Source organism: Amblyomma maculatum, chromosome 1, assembly GCF_055883805.1.
Source record: "Amblyomma maculatum isolate TAMU_Amacu chromosome 1, ASM5588380v1, whole genome shotgun sequence".
NCBI lineage: Eukaryota > Metazoa > Arthropoda > Arachnida > Ixodida > Ixodidae > Amblyomma > Amblyomma maculatum.
This window is the reverse complement of record NC_139344.1, coordinates 286,542,773-286,553,281: the sequence shown is the minus strand read 5'-3', so window position 1 is coordinate 286,553,281 and position 10,509 is coordinate 286,542,773. Positions and strand designations below refer to the sequence as shown.

General features: G+C 43.3%; 1 protein-coding gene across 1 annotated transcript; it reads right to left on the bottom strand.

The window, feature by feature from the left end:
* Window positions 1-9,594: 9,594 nt before the first annotated feature.
* On the bottom strand, window positions 9,595-10,504 carry Chrac-14 (DNA polymerase epsilon subunit 3 Chrac-14). The gene has a single exon (XM_084591553.1). The coding sequence runs from the start codon at window positions 10,260-10,262 to the stop codon at window positions 9,855-9,857; it is 408 nt and encodes a 135-aa protein (XP_084447679.1). The 5' UTR covers window positions 10,263-10,504; the 3' UTR covers window positions 9,595-9,854.
* Between the last annotated feature and the right edge of the window lie 5 nt (window positions 10,505-10,509).

Here is a 10,509-nt window from a genome sequence, read left to right as displayed (position 1 = left end):
TGGCACCAAAGATTTTTTACTGCCACATATACTCAGTAGAAGCACTTATTTCTTGGCCGCTGTATTTCACTCCAGTGTTTTTATTGAGAAAGAGACGTCATACATACCAGCACACTTACCTTGATGTACAATGACCATACAACATTGACATGGATATTGCAGAATAATTATCGGGCTCAAAGAAGCCGCTCCCTTTCAACATATTGAAGCTACCTATACAAATAGGTACTGTATGCATGGTGCAGTGTGCAAAACGCTTACATATCAGAGGTAAAAATGCCAGCTAGATGGTATACTACTAGAGATCTTGCTCGCAGTGCTAAATGCTGTAACAGCTGTTAGGAGAATGGTGTACAAATACTAGGCTGCAGTGCCCACAATGATTGCTGAATGATTACAAAATTCTAGTGAAAATAAAATAAGCATCACACATACATTGTTAAGGCAATGTGTGAGCAGATGTTATGTACACTAATAAAATGTGTAAAACTGCAAGGGGACTGCTGAGCAGCTTTAAGACAGTAGAGGCAGCTAAAACATGAGCGTTCAAAAATATTTTACACCATAAACATGGTAGAACGAGGGAAATAAGATGGCTACTCAATACAAAACAGCACTAAACAAGGATTGAGGAGGAACCTTGGTTTGTGGTTTGCTAGCCAAAATCGAAATGTGGGCTCGGCTTGCAAACTGAGGCTCCCCTCAACCCTTGTTCACCGCTCTTTCATACACCATAAACATGTGATAAGCACCTCTTTACATAATTGTCACCTACTTTTGACCTTGGAATTTATTTTCCAAGTTGTTTTCACCAAATAATCAGAAAAAGCATCTTTTGTGCAAACTGGCTTTTCAATTGAAATGGTTTGTACATAATGCACACAACATGGAAAGGTAATAGAATGAGGAATGTGTGTAAAATGAACATCTTTATGAAACACTGCACAGACTCCATGATGACACTTCAAAACGCACACATTGTTCGCCTTCGAGGTAATCTGCACACCTCACTGGTGGGCCCCTTGTTTATAAGACTAGGGAAATTAAGCAGATTCACCAGCTCGCCTCCGGCATCGCGCACCAAGCTTGCGTCATGTGTTTGCCTTTCCCGTCGAAAAGGGGGGGGGGGGGGGGGGGGATATCTTTCAACATGAACAGACACTGACAACGTTCCAATAATGTGCCACTAACAAACACAGCCTGCTGCGCGAAATACATACTGCACATCCCTGTCCAGACCTGGCTGAACAAGCTCGTCCTCTCCTCGGTCACTATATCAAATTTCTGAATAAAGTATTTTCTTTCTCTGAACACACCAAAGGAAGCATTAACATCACAGTTTGTGTACCTTATAGACACTAAACAATCAACATCAAAACATCAACGGAATATCGGGAACCATGTCGGGAACGGAGCCCGATGTGGCCGAAGTCAACTGGCTGCGAAGCACAGGAGTGACTGTCACCGCGGCTTGCACGAGGAGTCCGTGGTGGAGGATCGTGTGTCGGATCTCGTTTCCCGCACTGCAATTGCTAACTCTTGCATAGTAGCTGCCACCTGCCTTACTGCAAGTGCAAACGTTCCTCTGTCGGCAGACACAGTAGCGTAGCCTTCATGATCTTCTTGTATTTTCTTTTAAACAAACAGAACAGCAGACCACATACCTCCCACTCGTCGCTCTTGCCATCGATAGTAAACACTGTTTGACAACGCTGACACTCTTCAGTAAGCTGATGACTTAGTCGATTTTCATGCCCAACGCTTTCACCACGCTGATCACTGCAGGTTCGTAGCCTTCGTTGTTTTCAATCGGATTTTTCCAGCTGCTCACGACATCCGCACAGGACCTCGATTTCAGGCGACGCACGGAAAATAGCAACTAGCCGAGGAATCAGCTGTTTTCTAGCAAGCCGCCATGTGTACTCTTTGACACCTTCAGCGTGCCCTCGCGGAGACAAAAAGTTACTGAGGAGCAAATTTAATTGCGAAGCCTAAAACGTATCTCCTTATGCTTCATGTTTGTTAGTTGTAAATACAGTTCCTCAGTAGAATAAATATTTATTAATTTTATTTACTGCGTATTAACTGCGCCGTTTCATAAAAACTTAGGAGACGGTCCCTCGTCGGCCTCGGCTAGCGTTGCGACAAATGTGTAGCAGTAGGCACGACCGCGGAACGGGGACCTCAGGGGCGGAGTCATGCTACGAGTCGCTGGCAATTGGTCGATTCCGTAATCCGTCACAATTGACGTCTTAAGGTCACGTGAAAGCCGCGTCAATTTGACGTCACGCTCTACAACTTGAGAGCGAAATTGAGAGCGTTACAGAATTCCCCCCCTGATACGGCTACGTCTACCGAACTACGTCTAAAGACCAGCACCGGCTGCGGAAACGACTGATAACGATCGCGAAAGCGCATCATAAACGAGCGAAGCAGCAGCCGCGACGAAGAACGTTGAAAACAAACAAACAAAATGGCGTAAGTCGCGCTGGCCAATGGAAAGCGCGAGACGAGAGGCTCGCTTCGCGAGCGCGCGCTCCAGCCAATCAGCGGACCGGAAACGGCTTTCGGAAAACCCGCGACGGTGGTTGTTCTGTTTGAGCGACGTCATTTGGAGATGTCGCAAAATGCGCACAAAGAAACAAGCTTCAAAACAAGTCCAAAATGGCGGCGGCCAGCCGGCTGCTTCACCCGCGGCGCGCGCGGGAAGTTCGAACAATTTTCACCCCTTTTTTGGCCATTTCGAGGCTCCCGTGGCGTTTTAAAAGTCGATTTTGCCGCATTTCCCGATCGAATTCAGTGTTGATATTTTGAAGGCTAGTGCTCAAAGGTACATACATTCCGAAAATGCATTTTTCTAAAAATCAATTTTTCGCCCATTTTTGACCAGTTTAAGACCCGCGTCCCCCCTTAACCTCACTTCAGTTCAGTTTAGTCGTTCAGTCGTGTCCGACTCTTCGTGACCCAATGGACCATGTCACGCCACGCTTTCCGGTCTCCACTATCTTCCTAACATCACATAACTTCATCTGCAGTGCCTCGAGGATGCCATCTAACCAACGCGTTCGCTGCCTACCCCTTCTCCGGCGACCCTCAACCTTTCCCAACATCAAATCTTTCTCCAGCGACTCCTCTCTTCTCATCAGATGACCAAAGTAGCTGAGCTTTAACTTTAAAATTTGACCCTCCAATGAGCAGTCAGGGTTTATGGTCGACAATATCGACTGATTTGATCTTCTGGCACTAAGCCCTATGATATCCCATTTCATACCCTCTAGTTCCTTGAACAGCACTGCTGCACTATAGCCTCACTAGTTAGCGTTCAAGCGCTAAATAGGGTCAGTTTCCAATGGCGGCCTGTCCGGGGCCAGAGATTCTTAGCACCCTTCGCTGTGTCACAGGTCTGACAGCCACTGGGGACTGAGGGAGGGGGTTCTATTAGAGTATTTATAGGAGGTTGTGGCCAATTACCAGGATGGCCAAATTCTATTCTGGTTAGGGAGTGCATTTCTGGAGGTGTTCAGGATTCGAGCCAGGGTCCTCTTGCATGCAAGGCAAATTTTCTACCTCTACGCCACCACTGCAACTCAAGTTGGTGACTGGAAAATGGTGAAAAAGAGAATGACACAGAGATGCGACAGATAACCCGGGTGCTAAAAAGAAGTATGAAGCCCATCACATGAGAAATAAAGTTGAGAAGAATGATTAGTTTGCAGTAGTTCGTAATATATATTGGAAAACAGTGCAGAAGAGAGGCGAAAATACCAGTCTACATGCACTTAAAGAGTTCAGAATTTTTAGTACCGTATTTTCTGGTTTATAAGATGCACCCTTGTACAAGGCGCACCTTAATTTATTCACGTTAGAGAAGTAGGACTTGACTTTATGTGCTTACTCAACCATCACGTGCTCTGTGCATGACAGAACATTACCTTGGAGAACGTGTTTGTGTTCTTAATGCCATGAAACAAGTGTCACAGTATCATCGGCTTGCTCACAAGCACTGTTTCTTGCTTTACTCCCTGGCTTGTGCTTTGTAGTGTGTTCTTTAGGGCGTAGTTCCTGTCATGCAAATAAATTAGTCAAATTTTCAGTGCATAAGAGCACTTTAGCCATAAAAGGTAACACAGTCGATGTCACGTTTACTGCTTTGCTGCACAATTGCCTGCATTGAATACAGAAGGCTGCTAGCCTCGGCAGCCTGTTCATATGTGCAGTGCATGAAGTCTGGCTACTTGTGAGAAATGGTGTAGTGAACAGAGTATGAGTAAATGCCCTCCGTCATCATCTAATCAGCAGCTCTTTTGTTAGTGTCCTACTTTGAGGTCTGGCATAAAATATAGCTCCATATCGGCACTCTCGATTGATCAAATATAGCAATGCAAAAAAGTTTTGTTGCTGTGTCATCTAGAACGTCAGATGTATGAAGTTATTTAATGAATTTACCGAAAGAGGAATCAGCAAGAATGGGTCTGCTCATTGCGAAAGGAAATGACTGAACAAGCATGAGTCTATTAAAAAAAAATTATTACGAGTAATCATAAGAAGTTGTGATTCTAGTCCCAGCAGTGCCCTTGAGAGATGCTCCCCCCCTACCTTTACACACACACACACACACACACACACACACACATACAAAGAAGCAACAACATAATTTTACTGCTTGTAGGGGAAATTCATATAATTTCAAACTAGCACCATGTTTGCGAACACGATTTTGAAGGTATCTAAAGATGGAAAGGGGGTTAATTGCATGAAGGGAAGGTATATTTACCAATGCAAGAAGAAAAAATGAGCAAAAATACAGTATTGTCAACAACACTATAATGTCTTATGCAAATCAAATGCAGCAAACAACCATAACTTGATCTCATCAACGTAGACAGACATTGCAAGATTACATAGCAGCGTAAAGGAGAACACTGTATATACTTCCTTTTAAATATATTTGACTTTGCAGCATAATCCTTTATTGCATTTAGTGAAATGAAAAATGAGCATAATTAGCATGCAATTTCTTTTGTCGCATATGATTTTGTACTGCTTCAACAGCAAAAGCCTTATTTGCAGGGAATGCACTTCAATACTTGAATTAGCTAGAAGCTCATATGCTTGTTTGGCAGCATATCTTGAGCTCGTTCAGAAGCTATACGCTTTTGTGCATGCCAGCCTCACAAGCATGCATTTAAGAAGCCATTCGGCATCATATATCTCAGTCCAGGCAGGCCCTTGACGCGTCAGCCATCAGTGTGAAAGACCTTGTAGATGCCGGATCTAGATCCGCTTCCGAGCTTTTTAGCAGCTTATCTTTTAGCTGCGATATTTCTATTTCCTTTTTCTTTCCGGCTGCTGCAGCTTGCAGTGTACATTTTTTATGCCGCGTGTTCAGTTATTTTAACTCTTTCGTTACCGCGAGAAAACGGTCATTTTTCATAGGTCTCAGAATATATTTTTTGCCAGTACAAATAATACTGCAGCACTTGTTGCAGCATACAAAATTGCACATAATGGAATCCTCTTTCCAAAAACATAAGGTATACAAAGCAAACAATTTATTAGGAAACACACAATACATCGGAAAATTGCGACTGTTGTGGCGAGTTGATAAATATACGATAGAAAAGGCACGATATTTACAGACACATTGTTAACAAAGAAAATTCAGAATATACATATTGAAGATCAATGACCCATGAACAATGTGTAAAAAAAATAAACTATCTGTACAGCACAATTTTTCAGCTATTTAAAAAAAAAAAGCTACAGGTGGAAATAGCCTCATTTCTCGTGCCATGTGGTGAAGCAGTTCCTGGTTTTCGTGAGGCACCAAACACAAAAACTGCTGCAAATTGGCTCTAAAGGCCAGGTATACATGTTGGACATGTGGCGGATGGACCTTCCGGAATGCGTTTTCGTGAGAAAAAAAACACCCGGATTCAGAGTCAAAGCTCACTAGTAAATAGCTGGTGCCATTTTCGGGTAATTATCGCCACTAAACACTGTCAGATAACAAAGCCAACAATATGATTCTATATTTGACTTACTGGAAGTCTTTTGATCACAAAAATTTGATGTTAATGCGGCATTGCCACGAGTGGCAGGTTTTATTTTTCAAGCGCGACCACCAGGCCCCCTTTCGCAGCAGCACATGCACATCAGTCCTCAACAAGGTCCATAAAACTTCAGAACGCTGCCAGAGCAGGAAAATATAAACTGGTTCTACAAGTGCAGTGTCTAGACTAACCACTGGGTGGGTTAGGTGCATGAGAAACGATTCCAACATGACAAAATCGGCTATTTAAATTATCCATCACTGGTGATCGATTTAAATAGGTGTGGTAATGAAAGAGTTAAAGATGTTTTAATTTTTCTGATCATCTTGCTTGTCGAACTTTTCTGCACAGCTTTAAAAAGTAAACTTGTTGCGATGTTAACACAGAGCACTTTTTGTCTTCTTTCTTAATTTTCATAAGCTCTGAGCTGCAACCCTCGTGCACAATTTCATTTCATTGGCGTGATTCAGTAGAGCTTCTGCGTCACCAATACAGCTCTTCACTTGATATGAGAACTTTATGCGAAATTTATAATCGTTGCCATATAGATTCATTGTACATATGACAATCGCTAATCAATCACAAAAGCCTTCTCAACAAGCAAATTTCCTCTAATTCGATGACGAGCACAATATAGCCTGCCCCGCTCGTCTGTTTCCTCAAAATACTCAAATTTCTGCCGAGTTGCTAGTAATGCGACGAACACCAAATAGTTCAGATTAAAATGTGTTTGCACAGCGCAGCTGTCCGGTTTGAGCTGCATACACTGATGCGCTCTTGAAATCTTGCAAGTTCTCTTCTGGCACTGCTGTTGAAAGGGCTTCCTCTTCGGTCTAATGTCTTTTCAGTTTAAAATGTGTACTACCATGCAATGAAATAAAAAGCCTCGCTAAATGAACTACATGATGAGAGTGCTTCAATAGTTCCTTTTCTAAATGCAGATCAGAAATTTTTCACTTCAAAGTTATTTATCTTTCCAGTGCAGAGCTTGCGCCCATCTTTTAATCTCGAGGGGGTTTGTCGGTGACCCTAAGAAATGACGACCTTCCAAGTCATCGTTTCAATAGGCGCTGTTACCGCCTGGTGCAATTTCAGGTCAGCATGAAGAGGCCTGATGTTACAAAAAAAAAAAAAAAAAAGAACACTTAAGCTTCGCGAGGTCACGATAGTGCCTTTAACGCCGTGCCTTCATTCTGCCGATTTTTGGCATCGAGAGGCTGGCACAGAGTTTGGCGAAGTGTTAAACGTCTATTTGGTTTGATTTTAGGGGAAAGACGCAGTACACTTCTTCTCGGTGGGCACCCTACGTTTACAGTGGACAGCATAGAATTGGAGGCACGCATGTGAGCGGTCTGAGTCCCTGTCACAAACAGACTCAAGGGGGACGCCAGATGGTAAGCAAACTTGCATGACACCACCCTGAACGGTGCGCAAAGAATGGCTGTGTCACAATTTCATTACGAAATCACGTGCATATTTTTCGGATACATTTTTCTTAATTCTGGGATACAGTGACACCGTTTCACTGGAACAAGCTGCATACAACATTGCATAATAAAAAGAAATTTAGCTGAGGAGCAGACGACGCGCAGCGACCCAGGCCGCGGCCAGAGCGAGCGGAGGGCAGCGGCAATGGAGCCAGACGTGAGACTCGACCACAGTGTCATTACTGTGCTTGACAGCCACTGGAGACACCTCTTCTAGAAGAGCTGTGGAACTAAGTTTGTTCTAGTAACATTGGTTTAAACTGAGGCCATGAAAATGGCACATTTTAAAATCAAGTTGCGCACAAATGAATTTTCGCACGGTGTCCAAATTTGTTACAATGCGTCAGGGCGGAGAGGGAAACTTACAGTAAAATTTTTACCAGAATATGCGCATGTCGAAGTACCTTCGGCGTTGCCCTTTAATAAGTTCAATAAAATATTGGGCACTGCGGCAGGGCTCAGGCAAGCTCAAGAAAACACTGCTCAGATCTTTGTTTTTTTAGTCCGTTGCTCATGCATGAGGCAAGCAATGTGAAAGCCTTACTTGCCTTATGAGTGGCATGGGCAAGAAGTGTGACCAGAAAGTGGCAACAAAAATATGATGTTACTTTATATCAAAATTGTGCTGTAAACTATTGTCATGCAGCATTTAGGGTGGCGTCATGCCATTTCACTTCCCATTTAACACCCATCTGCTAGTCAAGTTGGAATTGCTAGTTTGTAATAGGGATTTGAACCAGTTAGTATACAAGCCTCCAATTGTATGCTGTTTATTGTAGGTAGGCTGTGTGCTTTCCACTGTTTATTTAAACAAAAAATTGGCAGATACTTTTCGGCGTTTATACACTTATTTTTAAATCTGTGTTTCGGTTAGTTGCGTGGTGTAAACTGTGAAATGCGGTGATAAAATTCTCAAAGCGCACAAGACTATACAGTAGAAGCAAAAAGGTACGAATTTTATAAACCTTGGAGCAGACAATATTTACAGTTCATTGTAATAGATACAAGCATACCTAGGCTGTCATCAGCCATGCCAGCACGTTACTTTGTGTTGGCAGCATATAATGTTGAGAACTTAAAATGTCTAGATACTTGGGCTAACACTGGCCAGTCACGTGCATGCAGTTTCCAAAACAAAGGAAGGTCGACAGCGTCGGTAGATCTGTTGGTATACACTGAATTCACCAGGCAGCTCTCCTAGCAGGTACTACTTCCACGAAAAATGCTTGGAAAACGAGCCTTGGGGGAGAAGCAGATTTAGATTTCCGAAGATGGTCCATTGCTACAGCAATAGAGATGCTAGTGGGTGCATTTTGGCACTTCTCTCACTTAGACTGCATTTTTGCATGCCTGCTGGTCCACTTCTGCATTCTGAAGGGAAGAAAAAAGGAAGTTCATCAAGAATGGGTCCTAGGTTAGCATGAACATACCAGAAACCATGTTTTTCAGTTTTAACAAGTTCTGTAATTTTTTTACTGCCGCATGTTTATCGCCGTTTTTCGGTTAAAACCAGAAAGCACAAGGCCTTATTGTAGGCGTCCACCCAAAAAAGACAGATACTGAGCCTTCCCTTTCCCCAAAAAACCAAGCCAAATAAAAATTAAGATATTTAACACTTTGCCAAACTCTGTGCCAGTTTTTAAATGTTGAACAACCAAGGAAAACCATGTCAAACACTGCTTTTGCATGTCTTCATCAGTTTAAGTGGAGCTAAACCTCCAATTTTTGTTTTAATTACTTCTCTATGTGCTTGGTCTTCTTAGCATAGGAGTTCAGATTATTCTCACAGATTTTGTAATCGATGTAATGAATTGAAGTACCAATAATGTTGCTTTAGTTGACTTAGAAAATATATTCCCTGAAACTAAATCCTGAAAGTATGTATGACAGAGGCTTCAGTGTGCGGCCCTGCCATCACAACTGTTTCAGCTATACTTTAAACTGGTACTGAAATGCACGAGAAATTAAAATAGTGGCAATGCGTTGTGTTAGTGATAAAGTTCAAAAGAACATACTGACGAAAAGCCACAAGTAATAGGCAAAATGGGCATGAAAAGGTTGCACAAATGCCTTTATTCGCATAGATAGCGACGCGCATGCAGAGCACAACGACCACTTGATTGCCCCAGTACGTCGAATTTGAGCTGTTACAATTAACATGTAACAGCAACGGCTACATAAGGCGACGTCCAAGGTTACATGACACATGGATTTACACGATACAGGAATGGACGTTGGCAGGTGGAAGACTTCCTGGCAGAGTGGTAAGGCAGACTCGAATGAGGGTCACTCGGTTTTAGAATGAACATACATTTCAGCTTGTTTCGTCATCACCAAGATCGACTTCACCATTGTCCTTCATCTCAGCATCACCGGTCGAGACTGCGGCACCAGTGCTTTCGTGCTTCTTAGCTCGAATGGCGTCTTTTTTGGACTTTCCTTGTCGAAACTGCTCCAGGTTCCCGCTCAGTGTGTCAATGAAGCTCTCGAATTCCATCTCCTCCATGGCAGAAATGATATCAGCACCCGTCACAGTCTTCCTTTTGCCTTTCATCGCAAAGTTATTAGCGCACGAAGTGGTGTAGAGAACGAATACGCTTGCCGCTTTTGCCAGTGCAGCTCTTGCTTCCTTTGAAACGCTTACACCGTCTGGAAGGGCATCTTTGACGATGCGACTAACAACAGAAAGAGGCAAGTTGAGGTCCTCGGGCCGCTCTGCCATCTTGGCTGCTGTCAAAGTCTTACGAACGTGTGGTTTGAAAAACGATCACTTGTCACGGCAATAGGCACGGTACAGTACTTCCAACGTACGTTTTACAGGCACAAGCGAGGTGGCGAAGAGCAAACAAAATCGACGATTCACTGCCAAAAAAAGCGCGCGCACGTAGCGGGTATGCAAATACAGCACCTGGTGGCAAGTAGCACGTGCGTACACTAGCTCCAGCAACCTGGCCCCCAAGTGGCTCTAG